General features: G+C 42.8%; 3 protein-coding genes across 3 annotated transcripts; all 3 read left to right on the plus strand.

The window, feature by feature from the left end:
- The first annotated feature begins 426 nt into the window (after nucleotides 1–426).
- txlnbb (taxilin beta b) lies at nucleotides 427–5,543 on the plus strand. Its single transcript, XM_056425710.1, has 10 exons — nucleotides 427–608; nucleotides 1,854–2,090; nucleotides 2,614–2,705; nucleotides 2,803–2,973; nucleotides 3,785–3,979; nucleotides 4,112–4,231; nucleotides 4,354–4,428; nucleotides 4,528–4,620; nucleotides 4,793–4,888; nucleotides 4,971–5,543. Exons 2-10 carry the CDS (start codon nucleotides 1,868–1,870, stop codon nucleotides 5,469–5,471), a joined length of 1,566 nt encoding a protein of 521 aa, XP_056281685.1. The 5' UTR covers nucleotides 427–608; nucleotides 1,854–1,867; the 3' UTR covers nucleotides 5,472–5,543.
- A 1,793-nt stretch (nucleotides 5,544–7,336) lies between these two features.
- On the plus strand, nucleotides 7,337–8,649 carry slc22a3 (solute carrier family 22 member 3). Its single transcript, XM_056426791.1, is given in 6 exon segments — nucleotides 7,337–7,353; nucleotides 7,848–7,970; nucleotides 7,972–8,110; nucleotides 8,112–8,192; nucleotides 8,334–8,417; nucleotides 8,464–8,649. Coding segments are annotated over 6 exon segments (630 nt in total).
- Nucleotides 8,650–10,409: 1,760 nt separating this feature from the next.
- LOC130201067 (afadin) lies at nucleotides 10,410–15,156 on the plus strand. The gene is made up of 7 exons (XM_056425739.1): nucleotides 10,410–10,554; nucleotides 11,583–11,775; nucleotides 12,396–12,502; nucleotides 12,585–12,661; nucleotides 12,766–12,869; nucleotides 14,226–14,306; nucleotides 14,399–15,156. Exons 1-7 carry the CDS (start codon nucleotides 10,459–10,461, stop codon nucleotides 14,635–14,637), a joined length of 897 nt encoding a protein of 298 aa, XP_056281714.1. The 5' UTR covers nucleotides 10,410–10,458; the 3' UTR covers nucleotides 14,638–15,156.
- The last annotated feature ends 360 nt before the right edge of the window (nucleotides 15,157–15,516 follow it).

The following is a 15,516-nucleotide window of genomic DNA, read 5'->3' on the forward strand; positions in this document are numbered from 1 at the left end:
CCTACCAGTGACATCCTCTGGTGAGAGATGATCACTGCAGTCAGAACATGGAGCGAGAGAAACAAACGCTTCCAAAAATAGTTCTCACCTTGTGGATAATATTCAAATGCTTTCAGGTTGCATCAAATTCAGCAAAGAGAAGCATTCACTGAGCGAGGAGAGGACCGTGATGGCGGTTCTGCTGCATTTCTCCTGGTTTTAGGAGGAGGTTCTGATTCTGATTTCTGGCCAATCACAGAGACAGATCTACTTCTTCTTCTTCCATCCTCACTCAGTGACTCTGCCTTTCAGGCCCATTTGTTAGAATAATTATACGGCTTGTTAACAGCACGGCGGCTTAAAATAAAGTTCCTTCTTCCTGCGGCGCCTTGAAGCAGCACGAGGCATCGTGGCATCAAAATGGCTGCCCCGAAGATCAGAATAAAATCACTTTATAAACGATGAAGTGTTTTGATTGCGTGCCTCTGCTCTCCCTCTCTCTGCTCAGGGTGAGCTCTGCTGCTCTGGTTTATTTTGAGGTGGTCTTATCACAGCTGTTGTATCTGTGGAGGCAGCTTGTCCCGAGCCCCTCCACACTCTTCCCTCTCCCACTCTGGCCCTCGGTCCCGGTAAGACCCCGTTTGCTCGCGACTCCCTGCTTCTTCGGGGACATTTTACACTTTAAAACCAATTAAATTCTATTCTTGAAGTGGTTTCCCACTCTTATCTTCGTCTTTAAGGTGCTAATTACTGTTTGCTAGAATTCGATGGCTTTCTGACGCTTGGTGAACAGCAGAAGAGTCTCAATGGAGTCATTTGGCAGGAAGGCTTAATATGCGTTTAGATTCTCTGATTGCGCAACACCACTGTTGTTTCTTTGCACAGTGAAGATATCTGTTCCCACCGTCCTTTACTTCCAACTTCAATTTGTCATTCGTACGCCTGTTGTTAAAAATAATCCAACATAGATGAGGTCACTCGCGTAAATACAGATATTTTTTTTCACAAATGGCCACTGACATTGACATCAATAAGAGTGGATTGGGAAATAAATAAATAACTTGCCCATATTAAGAAGTTCCTAAAAATAGCCCGTGGGGTCTGGAACAGGTGCCATGTGCTCTGCCTGTGAAAGCAGTGTGAAGGCTGCACTAGTTTTATGCACGTAAACAGGCTCTGGCTGTGAGCCCGGATCAGTGGAACAATAATGAGCTGTTCTTCTGGAGAAAAGTATGAGATGCTGTCAAGACCAAGAATCTACTGGTATACATAGGTCTTTAATATCTAGCATGTATCACTGAACGCCTTCAGCACCTAATATACAGCTGGTTTCATTTGCCTTGCTAAAAGTCAGCGTGTATCTGCTGAGCAACGTGGTGATTTCACGATTATTTTATTATTGTATTATTATATTATTATTATATATGTGAATAATGGTCCAGTGTCAGAAAAATAATGAGACGAATCCAACATGATGGTGTTCGTTGCTTTGTCCCAAAAAAAACAAAGACGTTCAGTTCTCTGGCATACACACCGCGAAAATAAACCCAGTTAATCCTCAGATTTTAAAGTTGGAACCAGTAAAATGCTTTAATCATGTTTGATTCTGTACTTGAAACATGATTAAAGCAGCAATCAAAATAGTTCCACTTTTTTATTATTATTCAGAATAATCGATTAATCGTCTATTAGCAAAAGGCTCATATCATCCTGGATATATCAGTCTGGATTTGTATGTCTTCTTTGCGGTTACAGTAAGAAAGACACACGTGTACATGATGTAAAATAAGGCCAGAAATCCATTGAGTTTAGTATTATCCATCAACAAGTATTTAGAAACATTGACGCCAGAATCCAACCCGATTCCCCCTCAGCACCGCTCACAGTAATGGAGGCTTGTCCTGCTTCCGCGGGTCCCGAGGCGTCGCCAGCCGAGGGTCGGCACATCGACCTGACGGAGGACCTGGCCCAGCAGCTGGAGGACATCATCAGCACCTACCAGGCGGACGAGGACCCCGCCGAGCCAGAGGACGGTGACGAGGTCACGGCCGTCAGAGAGCCGCTCACCCGCAGGGACCAGAAGCTCCAGAAGAAGATGCTCAAAAACCTTGGTGGTGTATTTTTTAAATATATATTATATATATATATATATTATATATATATAATGTATATATGTATATATATATATATATATATATATATATATATATATATATATATATATATATATATATATATATATTTTTAATATCAGAAAAGCCCAAGTAAAACTGACAGTTCTGTAAGTAGGGTCTAAGGTGGGTCAGTGGTTAGCAGCTCCGTCTTTCAATCAGGGGGTTGGTGGTTCAATCCCCGCCCTAGTCGATGTGTCCCTGAGCAAGACACCTAATCCTAGCCGTGTCCACAGTGTATGAATGTAACATGATTGTAAGTCGCTTTGGAGAAATGCGGCAGCCGAATGAAAGGATAATGATAAGTAGAGCTGTAATACGTGTGATTGCATCGTATTTCCTCATGCCTTTCACTTCCCGTAAGCCTTTTTTCCAAAATAACTTCAGGCTACAGTCAAAATAATTGGAGCTCAAACTTGTCCTGTAACTGACCTCTGATGTTTAACCCCGCGCGGCTGCTCAGGGAAGGAAGCCATGCTGCTGATGCAAAGTCTGAACAAACTCAACACCCCAGAGCAGAAACTGGAAGCCATCATCAAGAAGCACGCCGAGCTGGTGAGCGGCCGGATGACCGAGAACTTTGAGAAAGAGACGACAGAAGAGGTGCGTTTCGTCTTTGACCTCGTTGTTTCCTGTGCGTTTCCCCACCAAGCTGGAGGAGCACCGGAGCGACCAGAAGCAGCTCAAAGTCCTGCAGAAGAAGTTGCTCCAGGCCATGAAGGAGAAGGACCAGCTGCAGAGCGAGCACAGCCGGGCCGTGTTGGCTCGCAGTAAACTGGAGGGGCTCTGCCGAGAGCTGCAGAGGCACAACAAGACCCTGAAGGTACTTCAGACCCCTCCCCCCCGCTTTGTCTGGTGGAGATTCTCCCGAATTTACAGAGACATTGAAGGCATCTACAATATATTTACACCGCGTAAGGGAGCGGTTATTTCACGCATACCGATCTTTCTGTTGCCCTATGTTTCGTTAAAAGGCTGTTTAATGTTGTATTTAAGAGGTGATATTTGAACAGGGAACCTACGTGTGTTTTATTCAGACTTCTATAGGAATAATTCATCACTTATCGACTATCTTGATCATCACTCTTATCATTCAAACGTGACCCGATGACAGTTCTTCAGCCGTGAGCGCTTCCTGTTTTTTCTTTGTCTCGTGGAGGCAGTAAACTTAAAAATATCTTACGGTTTTAGACCGTTAGCCGAAAGAAACATCGTCATCATCGGCAACGGGAAGTTGAACCAAAACGGCGAAGCGAGAAAAATAATCCGCGGATTAATCGCTAATTAAAATAATGTGTTGCAGCTCTCATTCTGCTCAGTTGTAAGATATCTTTAGGCGTTAGACTGTTAGTCTGCAGAAATAAGCAACTTGAAGACATCATCAGCATCGGGAAATTGCGAAAGGCATTTTCACACGTCACGTATTCCAAGAAAAATAATCCGCGGATTAATTGTTAATTAAAATAATGTGCCGCAGCTCTCATGCCGCTCAGCGATTTGATAGGTTTCCCCGTCGCGTGTTCGTATAACATCCGAGGAGAAGCTAAAGACGACCCCGGCTCGATGTCACCGGGCTACTCGTATCACACACCCGGGTTTGTTCTGAGCTTGAAACATCCGCCTCTGCGACGCAGGAGGAGACCCTGCAGCGGTGCAGGGAGGACGACCTGAAGAGGAAGGAGATCACCACCCACTTCCAGGGGACGCTGAGCGAGATCCAGGCCCAGATCGAGGAACACAGCAGCCGCAACACCCAGCTGTGCCAGGAGAACAGCGCTCTGGCCGAGAAGCTGAAGGGCCTCATTTCACAATACGACCAGCGAGAGGCGGTATGGACCCCGACACACAGAACAGAACCTCGTGCTACCCGACACGACCTCTGAACCAAACTAAAAAACCAGACATTTAAGTTGCAGTATTTTATGTCAGCCTCCCCGTGAGCTCATAAATTTGCCTTTCAGAACCTGGAAAAGGTCTTCAAACACCGAGACCTGAAAGAAAAGCTGCTGGACACCAAGCTGGCGCAGGCCAACATGATCCTGAAGGAGACGGAGGAGAAGCACAAGCTGGAAAAAGAGCTCGTAGGGTTTTTTTTGCGGACCAGATAGCACCAGAAATACTTCCTCTCCGCACTTTTAATTCTCTACCGTCGCTCATCATCGTCGTCATCCACCCGTTACATGTTTTTTATTTCCCCCCGCAGATGCTGAAACAGGCGACCGTGTACAAATCGAAGCTGAAGGTCATGAGGGAGCAAGAAAACGACATGAGGATCCAGGTAAGGCAGCGAGGAGGCGAGGAGGCGAGGAGACACGTCGACGACACGTCGTTCGACGCCTCCGCGTCACGTTTTTTTCCCCACCGTCTCTCTCCTCAGCTCGAGATGTACTCCACGAAGTTCGACGAATTCCAAGGCACGGTATCGAAGAGCAACAGCGTCTACATCGACTTCAAACAGGACATGGAGAAAGTGAGACTCGGGATATTTTGGTTTCAAAACAGAAGCGAGAGAGAGAAAGATCCCCGTGAGATTTACGCTGAAGCTAAATCTGACAGACCGAGTGATCCGACTGGTGGCGGCTATTTTTAGATTTTGATTGTGTGCTGCGTTTTGTGATTTTCTTTTCTTTTTGCATGTGTAGATGACCAAGAAATTGAAAAAGCTGGATAAAGAGTGCCAGTCGTGGAAGAGTCGCTTTGATGGCTGCAACAAGAATCTCCTCGGCATGGTGTCAGACGTAAGACACATTTGAGTCATTTATAGCCCCAAAAAAAATCATTTGGTTGATATCTTCTTTTTTTATGATTATCCTTTCTCAGAAAGCGATCAAGGAAAAGGAGTTTGAGCTCGTCGCCAGCAAGAACCAGAAGCTGGAGAATCTGTGCAGGGCTTTGCAAGAGGAGAGGAGGAGTCTCTCCGAGAAGCTGCAGGGGGCCGGAAGCCAAGCGCACACCGACAGCGCCGGGCCCACGGAGAAGGAGGGCCCGGAGGAGCTGGAGACCCCTGGAGTCCCCAAAGACGAAGACCACGTCCAGGAAACGGCGGCTCCCGCCCCCGCCGACCCCCCCACACCCCCCAAAACCCCACTGACCAAGGAACTGGCGAAGCTGAAGGCCGAGCAGAGCCGCCTGGAGGAGATCGCCGGCTCTTTCAGAATCTCTCACGTCATCCCCGCAGAAACAGTCGTCAGCCAATCACGAGGGGCCTCCGAGGAGCCAGAGGAGAACCGCGCGGAGGAGACCAACGGCGAACAGATCCAGGAGGTCGAAGAGGACGCACGCCAAGAACAGAGAGATTTGGAGATGGAGTCGGTCGATTAACGGCGCGAGGCTAACGGCGGTGGAGAAATGTGGCTCGTGTGAGATTCATAGCAATAAAAAGAAAAATGGCAACGCTTTGTGTTCAGTGTTTGATCCTGATGTCTCGAGATTTACGAGAAGTCCGACTCCATCGGAGAAGTTTTTATTCCTTTTCAAACTCACAGATCCAAAGTGTTGACTCGCTGCCACACTAAATATCTGCTACTTAGGATAAAAAGTCAAAAGGTGCGACAGGGCGCTCTCAAAGACGTAATGAGATAAGTTAATAAGGTAAATTTCTGCAATATGATATGATATGATATGATATTCCTTTATTTGTCCCACAGATGACCAAACAGAGCTTATAACACTGTTACTATAAAAATAATTCAGGCGCTAGGCCATGTGTGGTAACAATCACAACACGGATAAATGTGTGCGTCTGCGTTTGAGTTATTTTACACTCTTGCAAAAAAAAGACCTTTTACTGGGGGCACTCTGGCAGTTTTGTGTTGCACAAAAAGTGTTTTGCATTGATTCTGTGTGAAAAATTCAGTTATTCTCAAATCGATGCTCGGACCTGACAAAACTCCTTCCAGAGCCACATAAAAATATTATACGAGCGTTCTCTCGAGCAGCTCTTTAAAATGTGCTCCAGCAGAAGAATACTTTTTGTTTCCACTGATAAGAAGTTGCGTGTTTAACGAAACTACGAGCCGAACAAAGCCCGAGCACGCACGGCCGAGGGAGGAAGAAGCTCCGCCGCCGAGCGGGAAGGCCGCATGTCGCGCACGAGGACGCGCGGGCGGCGCGATCTGCGGGCGGCACGGGATTTATGAACGTGTGCCGTAAGGGGAGGGAAGCGGGAGGCCCGTCGATCACAATCAGAGGCGGTCAGACATAAACTTTGCTTACAATATGTAGTGTAATTTCATCGACTTTATAATGTCGGATTATCTAAAACATGCAAGTCAGAGCTCAAGGTTCGAGAATCTGCGTGACGTGCCTCGATTTAGGTGAAGCCCTCCGAAGTCCACTACCCTCTAAGTGACGTGCCTCGACTTCGGAAGACCACGTCCCTGTGTGTACATTAGAACCTGGGCGCGGGGGGGGGGGGGGGGGGGGCTAGTAGATCATTACCTTCGCATTGAAAATGCGGAAGGTTATGTTTTGATCGCCGTGTATTTATTTATTTATTTATTTATTTGTATGCGTGTTCCTCGCATAACAAAAAAAGTTTTAAACCGAATCGCATGAAATTTGGTGGGATGATTGGTTATTATCCGGGGACCATTTGATTAGATTTTGGGATCGATCGGGTCAAAGGTCAAGGTCATGAAAAGGTCAAAATCTTCTTGAATCGCATGAAATTTGGTGGGATGATTGGTTATTATCCGGGGCTTTTGATTTGATTTTTGGATCAATCAGGTCAAATGTCAAGGTCAAGGTCATGGAAAGGTCAAAATCTTCTTTTTACCATAGCGCGGTCAATTTCTATCCAATTGGCATGCAACTAATGCCAAAATGTTCATAATTCAATGCCCAATCTTGTGATATGCGACGGTATGCGCTCTACCGAGTGCCCATTCTAGTTTCTAGAATGAGGTCATTATGCCTGCGTGTGATTGGACCACGAAGGCCGGGAATAATGAACACCTCCTTGTTTGTTGTGTATAAAGCTTGTGGTAGAATGCATTATCGGCAGACTTCTCTCAAATTCGGCCTCCTGAGAGTCTCCAGACGTCCCGGGCGCCGGTTTTTGACATGTACCTTAAAGAATAAACTGAATATTCTTGCAAAGTACAGTGTCACTCGGAGATTCTTCTTCATCATCAATTTCTTCAAACCACCTCCGGTCGACGAGAAGACACAACATTTTCATTTACATGCACACGGTCATCAGGTAGAGAATCCACATTGAGCAGAATCAGTCTGTGGAAGGTTACGAACCGCACATCCAGTAGAGGAACAGTCTATAAATATCATTTCTGTTCAAATAACAAGTAAACGCAGAGCTTCGTATCGCAGCACGGATTCAGAGAGATGAGTTGTTTCCTTGAAGTTCTTTTTTTCTTCATCTAAAAGCTGCAGGAGACGAGAAATCATGAAGTGACATATAAAGCTGATCGCTAGAAAAACATAATGCACTTTTAAAATCAGATTTCAGCTTCTTAATCGCGATGATTAGTTTTATTATTTGTATTATAGATCGTTTTTGTACTTTTCGTTTCTTGCCTCGCCTTTTTTTTTATGAAAATGAAACTCTTTGTTGAGGAATGAAACATCCGGTCGTTATCTCTGCCTCATATGGGTCCATGGCTTTGCCGAGCGCTCCGTGCACGTTCATCACCGACTGAACCTTCTTACTTTGACCCCACGCTCCGCTCGTCTCTTCAGCGTCTTGTTTCAGACCTCGGATGTAGAGGACCTCGTTCAACACAGAGGAGACTTTGGGCCTTTTCAGAAGAAGACCGATGGTTCGATTCCACTGATGCTTTTTGGCACCCTCACAAAGCCCCTGATGTTGAGGTCCTGGACCCGAGCCCCTGCAGGAGCGATGTGGCTGGAGAGAGAAGTCCCCCCCCCCCCCCGGTCCCCCCGGTCCGAGCTGCGGACTGGACCAAAAAGCCGAAGCATGGTGCAACGAACTGGACCGGGCCATCGGCTCACAATGCGACCCAGCTGGTGCCTCGTGGTGGCAGATGGCTGTTTGATGAAAGTCTCAGCGCTGCTATTTCTGAGGTAGTTTCTGTGTCTTATTACATAATGAGTGTTAGAAATATGAGGCTGCACCACCATTGTACAACGTCAAAGGATTTCTGATAAATTTCAGATCAGATGAGATTTCTGAAGAAACATCTCTTTACATTTGAGTCCTGTTAGTTCTCGTTGGTCTGTGAGAAATCAGGTTTTCTAATATAATCTGATATAAAACCCCTTTTTCTTTCTTTTCTTTTTCTTTTTACAATTTCCCCTCACCATCATTTTTGTTTTAAATGTGTTCAAATAACACCAACACTGGTCTCGTGACAGGTTTGGCAGAAAGCCACGCTTCATTGCACCGATGGTCGGCCTCGGTATCTCAGGTATTGGGGCAATGCTGTCTCCATGGTAACCGCCGCTGCGGCTGGTCTTTCGGTTCCTACAAGGTGCTCGGTGTGTTCACCCACGGATCATTCTGGTGCTCTTTGAGAGCTAAATTAAGAGGAAACATCTACGCACAACTTTAATGTTGAGCTCTAGCCGTGTTGGAAGGTAAAGGTACATGTAGGATACTCAAGTACTGCACTTAAGTACAATTTTAACTATTTCCAACTTTATATTTCTAGTCCACTACATCTCAGAGGAAAATATTGTACTTTTACCCCCACTCCTGTTATTTGACATTATTACTAGTTAGGCTACTTTGCAGATTAAGATTCAACTAATTAACTGGAATGTACCATTAAGTAGGAAACATCTTAAATATCAAGCGTATAAAGTAGTTCAAATTATCTCCACCTTTACCAGCAGAAACAAGAGATGAACACATCCATGCACCCAAGACATATAAACCGAAAATATAAACCTACTGTTGGAGCTATTTATTTTGACATTTGTATTTAGTTTTATTGTAAAGTAATATTGATTATTCATTGATATTTAGGTTATATTTTGATATGTTTTCTTATGATAGTTTCAGTTTAGTTTAATACATTATGATTCTTGTTTAAATATATTTAGTTTTATTCAATTCAATTCAATTCAGTTTATTTGTATAGCCCAATTTCACAAATTACAAATTTGTCTCCGAGTGCTTTACAATCTGTACACATAAAACCTCACATCGGATCAGGAAAAACTCCCAAATAACCCTTCAGGGGGGAAAAAGGGAAGAAACCTTCAGGAGAGCAACAGAGGAGGATCCCTCTCCAGGATGGACAGATGCAATAGATGTAATGTGTACAGAAGGACAGATTTAGAGTTAAAATACATTCAATGAATATGACAGAGTGTATGAATAGTTCATTCCTCTAAACTGTCTTTTCTTGGAAGATTTCGCAACTGTTTTTCTTTTATAACTAAATGTGGAAGATTATGTATGCACCTTTGACACCTTTCAATGTCAGAATGCAAATACAAATTAATAATGTGGATAACGTAGCCTCGTTCATAGTGGTATTCTATCATATGTTTCTCCTCCCAAAAGGCGTGTTCTCTGCATTTCCCAAAATCCAGACAACAATACCCTTGATTTTTAAGTTATTTAAGTGGTAAACTATATATAATTGAGGGTTGGTTTTGTTCAGGCTTTTGTTCCATTGTACGTCCGCCCGGAAAGCTTCACTGCAGCCAACAAAAGCTGCCCTACATTCATCGTGCGGACTGAATGGGAAGACATGGAACCATAAATCGTGTTGAATATTACTGGTATGCATGAGAAGTGGGATTCCCTCAAGCGTAAATATCTGTGTAGCTACGGAAAAAAAGGAGGATGGAAATCTCTCATGGCGACAATACGAGACCCTCGGCGTCACGTGACGACTTCTGGTTAAAATAAACGCAAACGGTGACCAAAATTCAGCGGTTAAACTTTTTTTGAGAAACCAAAACATGCACTTTTTCTCACGGAAATGAGATGATGAAGATTAAAAAGATAATGACACATTGAATTTTGGTTGCGGATGAGAGAGATGGGGAATCGCTTGGGACGGAGTATGATTAGGAAACTGTTGGCCTCGCATAACGGAGATCCACTGACCCGTTAAATGAGGCGAGAGGGGAGGGGGGGGGCTTGGAGAGGGGATGTGGATGTGGGGGCCAAGCAGGCAATTATGTATAATAATTCACTGCCCAGTACAATGAGTGGATAACTAATGGGGAATAGATTGAAGAAGGGGTGGGGTCCTAATAGATTCAACACTGAGGACAGATAGACACTTTCCTGTCACAGGGTCGTCCTCTCTGTCTTTTTTTTTCTGGAGAAACTCTTCAGCGGCCGGTCAGACATTTCAAGGTTGGTGAAAAAATGCCAGAGGGGGAAGAACGGGCGAAACTAGCCGAAGTCATCAGACAGTGGAACAACAACAGACTGGACTTGTTTGGAATAAGTCAACCTGATGAGGTGAGTCGCCTGCAGACATCAGACGGGGTTCATATAAATGCTCCGTTGACTTTCATGTTCACCTGATTCTCTGTACAAGCTGTCAATGCCAGATTTAGATGTACAGTATCTCTGAGGCCTTTACACACCGGGGGCGTGACGAATTAACAACAGCAAAATATGAAATACTTTTGCATTAAACTATTCGTACCGTCTGCAATGAGAATGAGAAATATTTTTCAGTCGAAAAGACAAACTACCAGGATCCTGATCAGCGTCTCGCAGCCTGAGCCTGAACTACTGTAAACTATTTTAGTGATTTTTGTTCTCACGAAAAAGCTCCGAGTGAATTTTCTATACTGTACGTCTAGGGCTTTTATTTTGAAAGGTGAGAATAAAAGGAGTTTATCTGCTCTGGCAAAATTGAAAGGAGTAACACACTTTTCCACACAACCTGATTGGTCAATCAACCTTGTTCATTAAAATAATAAAAAATTCTCGCAACGTAATATTTGCTTTCTGTGGGAAAGAATTCAGGACAAAAATGACTCGAACAAAATATTATGTTGAAGTAAGAATTAGTCGCACAAAAGAAAATCAGAAAGTGCTTGATTACACATGGATTACCACCCTGAGCTGATTACAAACAAAGTAAAATTAATAAATTTCCTGCATCTTTGACTCTCCTGATGAAATATAATTAAAGTTGAAAGTGATTCACAGATGATTTTATTCAAACAAAATAAAGTGAAATGTAATTAAGAAATAACATTTGTTAAATTGAGCTCAGTGTAATACAAAAATGCACATTGTTTTTTTTATCACGTGAAGTTTAGTCTTATTTATTTAGTAGATATTAACGACCATGAATCACAGTGTTTACAGTGTGTATCTGAAAGCTGAACACATTCCTAAATCCAGAAGCAGTATTTCATGAAACGAGAAACATCCCCTCTTCCTTCTTAAAGCCTGTTCATCAATATGGTTCCACCACACGTCAGGAGAGGTAGAGCAACGTTCAAAAGAAACCTAACCTTGTTTTGTGGCAGCACTTGGAGTTTCATGGCGTGCAGCGCTTCTACTTTGAGGACCGCGGCGGAGGAAACGTGGCCACCAAGTGCCTTCGTGTCTGCAGCGACTCTTCAACTCGCCACGTCATCGAAGCTCTGGCCGAGAAGTTCAGGCCTGACACGAAGACGCTGACGACCGGCTATTCCCTGTACGAGATCCACGGCAATAAAGGTGACCGCTCGACTCATGGGTACCGTTTATTGTTTGAAAGGGGAAAGTTCTATCCTCTTCGATATGAAGATGTCCTTATTTTCTTTATTCTTTTTCTTTATTTTATATTAATTATCTGGTTTATTTGACAATAATAATTTAGGATTGGAATATATCAGCATTTTTTGCTTCTACCTATACCTTTTCAGTCTTTCTGTTTTGTATATTATATAGAATAATATTGTATTGTATTGCAATGATTGACTGAATAAAATACACAACTTTGCTGTGTCATTTCATAGCACGTTTAATATTTGGGAGGCTTTTGAACTATCTGTAATTCAAAACTGTACATACTACCACATTTCTTGTTCTTGTACATATTACCATATATTGTTTTATTTTCTACTTTTTTCTTTCTTATTATAGTGTTATTTCTAAACTGTTGACTGCACTAGATTTCTGTTGGTCAAGAAAGACAAATGACAAATAAAAGCCTTGAAACTTGAAATTAGATCAAATAATCAAAAAAGACTTCTTAAGATGAATTGATATAGAAAAGAATTGTTCGTTGCATCGTGAAGTTGGTGTCGATTTAAGGATACGCTCTGACCGTTGAGTTTTGTTCCATGTTGATAAAGAACGTAAACTGGACCTGGACGAGAGGCCTTTGGTCGTGCAGTTAAACTGGACCGCGGACAACGGAGAAGGACGCTTTGTGCTCAAGGAAGACGAGGAGCGTCTGGAGGTACCACTCAAATGGACCGTTTGCATGTTTCCCTCTCTCTTCACATCGCCTCACATCTGTTGCTTTCTCCATGCGCGACAAGGAAAAGGGCGGCCTGATCCGAAGCTTCAAGAGGACGCTGTCGAGGAAAGAGAAAAACAAAGAGAAGCACAAAAATGGGTAACGTGTTCAAAGTCACACTTTCATAGTCCGGATGTTTTGCTTCAGGCTTCACGGTCAGAATGAAATCTACTCTTTAAAATATATATTATATATATATCCAGGTCAACGGAAAAGCAACTGAACAACAACAACAACGGCGTCTGTGTGTCCAGCCATGAGAAAGAAAAGAGCTGCGCGGGAAACAAAAAGCAACAGAGGCCGGCGGGTTAGTAGGAGAACAGAAATGATGAAGAGTGAATGGTTCTTTAAGGCACCATTTCTGGTTCTACAAAGAACCTTTCAAACCAAGGATCTTTAAAGAACCATTTCCTTAAAATAGTTCTTCAAAGAACCTATAAAAGTGTCTCAAAGAACCTTAAAAAAAGGTTCTTTAAGGCACCATTTCTGGTTCTACAAAGAACCTTTCAAACCAAGGATCTTTAAAGAACCATTTCCTTAAAATAGTTCTTCAAAGAACCTATAAAAGTGTCTCAAATAACCTTCAAAAAATGGTTTTTTAAGGCACCATTTCTGGTTCTACAAAGAACCTTTCAAACCAAGGATCTTGAAAGAACCATTTCCTTAAAATAGTTCTTCAAAGAACCTATAAAAGTGTCTCAAAGAACCTTAAAAAAAGGTTCTTTAAGGCACCATTTCTGGTTCTACAAAGAACCTTTCAAACCAAGGATCTTTAAAGAACCACTTCCTTAAAATAGTTCTTCAAAGAACCTATAAAAGTGTCTCAAAGAACCTTAAAAAAAGGTTCTTTAAGGCACCATTTCTGGTTCTACAAAGAACCTTTCAAACCAAGGATCTTTAAAGAACCATTTCCTTAAAATAGTTCTTCAAAGAACCTATAAAAGTGTCTCAAATAACCTTCAAAAAATGGTTTTTTAAGGCACCATTTCTGGTTCTACAAAGAACCTTTCAAACCAAGGATCTTGAAAGAACCATTTCCTTAAAATAGTTCTTCAAAGAACCTATAAAAGTGTCTCAAAGAACCTTAAAAAAAGGTTCTTTAAGGCACCATTTCTGGTTCTACAAAGAACCTTTCAAACCAAGGATCTTTAAAGAACCACTTCCTTAAAATAGTTCTTCAAAGAACCTATAAAAGTGTCTCAAAGAACCTTAAAAAAAGGTTCTTTAAGGCACCATTTCTGGTTCTACAAAGAACCTTTCAAACCAAGGATCTTTAAAGAACCATTTCCTTAAAATAGTTCTTCAAAGAACCTATAAAAGTGTCTCAAAGAACCTTAAAAAAAGGTTCTTTGAGACACCATTTCTGGTTCTACAAAGAACCTTTCAAACCAAGGATCTTTAAAGAACCATTTCCTTAAAATAGTTCTTCAAAGAACCTATAAAGGTGTCTCAATGAACCTAAAAAAATGGTTCTTTAAGGCACCATTTCCAAAAAGGTTCTTCAGTAGGTGATGATTCTTCATAAAACCCCAAAGCCTTTTAAAGAACAATTAAAGAACCATTATTTTTGTGTGTGCAGTATATTCAAGTGTATTTCCCTTCCGATCACGACTACGTGATGTAATCAGGGCGGCTGATGACTCTTCTGTTTGATGAAACGCAGGAGGAAAACACACGGGAGATCTTTACCCCGATTTTTCCGATCAACCCGGATTACCAATCGGGATTGAATTCTGTGACAGCTGTGAGTATATATATATATATGAACCCCCAAAAAATAACTTTTCTTCCAATGTTTTCACCCTTGTCGTAATCACGGCGTCTTCTCCCGCACAGCGGAGGCCGCCTTCCTATCCGCGGTCGTGCTCGACGCCAACAGCTCCACCGTTCACTTCCAGCTCTCGCCCGCCTACGTCCTCGACGCCGCGGGACGCTTCGCTCTGCGACGCCATCGCCGGCGAAGCTCGCCGCTCCACGGTCACGGCGTCACTTTGACCGCGAGCAAAATGGTGGCCGCGACCTCGAAGGTCATCCAGGCAAGAGCGAGAACCCTTCCTCGCTCGTCTCACACGTGACGGAGGAAGCCGACACGCTCGCTCTGTGAAGTGACACTGAAGCTGGAGCATTTGGCCCCGTGCAGAGACAGCAGGCCGGCGCCGGGGCTCTCGCCTTCTGGATGGCCAACGCCTCCGAGCTGCTGAACTTCCTCAAGCGCGACAAAGACCTCGGCGCGCTCACGCGGCAAAGTCAGCTGGATCTGTCCCACCTGGTGCACAGAGCGCACAGGTACCGACGGCGGAGGGACAGACGGAGCCGCTGCCGTGCACTGCTTCGCCCGCTGACCCGGAGATCTAGAGTCAGGCATCGTCCATCTTAGAAACACGACAAATCAAATCTAATAATTGTGTTTTATGCAGTTGCAACCCTGAACTAAATCCCAACCACACAGAACACACAAGAACTTCAACACTGTGTCACTTCCACATGCATTTATTCTTCCTTCTTAATCTGTAAATATTGTCTGTAGACAATGTGTTATCTAACAATTCACTTACTTGTATAAAAACACATCTTCTCAGACTATAGCTTGAATAAAAACAGATTAGCACTTCAGTGGCACTTGGATGGCACTTAATTATAGTATTACTTTCAGTATTACTCATTATATTACTTATGGTATTACTTATAGTATTATCTATAGTATTACTCACGGTATTACTTATAGTATTACTCATTATATTACTTATAGTATTACTTATAGTATTACTCATGATATTACTTTTGGTATTATTTATAGTATTACTTATAGTATTATTTATAGTATTACTTACAGTATTACTCATTATATTACTTATAGTATTACTTATAGTATCACTCATTATATTACTTATAGTATTACTTATAGTATTACTTATAGTATTACTCATGATATTACTTATGGTATTACTTATAGT

This window comes from Pseudoliparis swirei, chromosome 11, assembly GCF_029220125.1.
Source record: "Pseudoliparis swirei isolate HS2019 ecotype Mariana Trench chromosome 11, NWPU_hadal_v1, whole genome shotgun sequence".
Classification (NCBI taxonomy): Eukaryota; Metazoa; Chordata; class Actinopteri; order Perciformes; family Liparidae; genus Pseudoliparis; species Pseudoliparis swirei.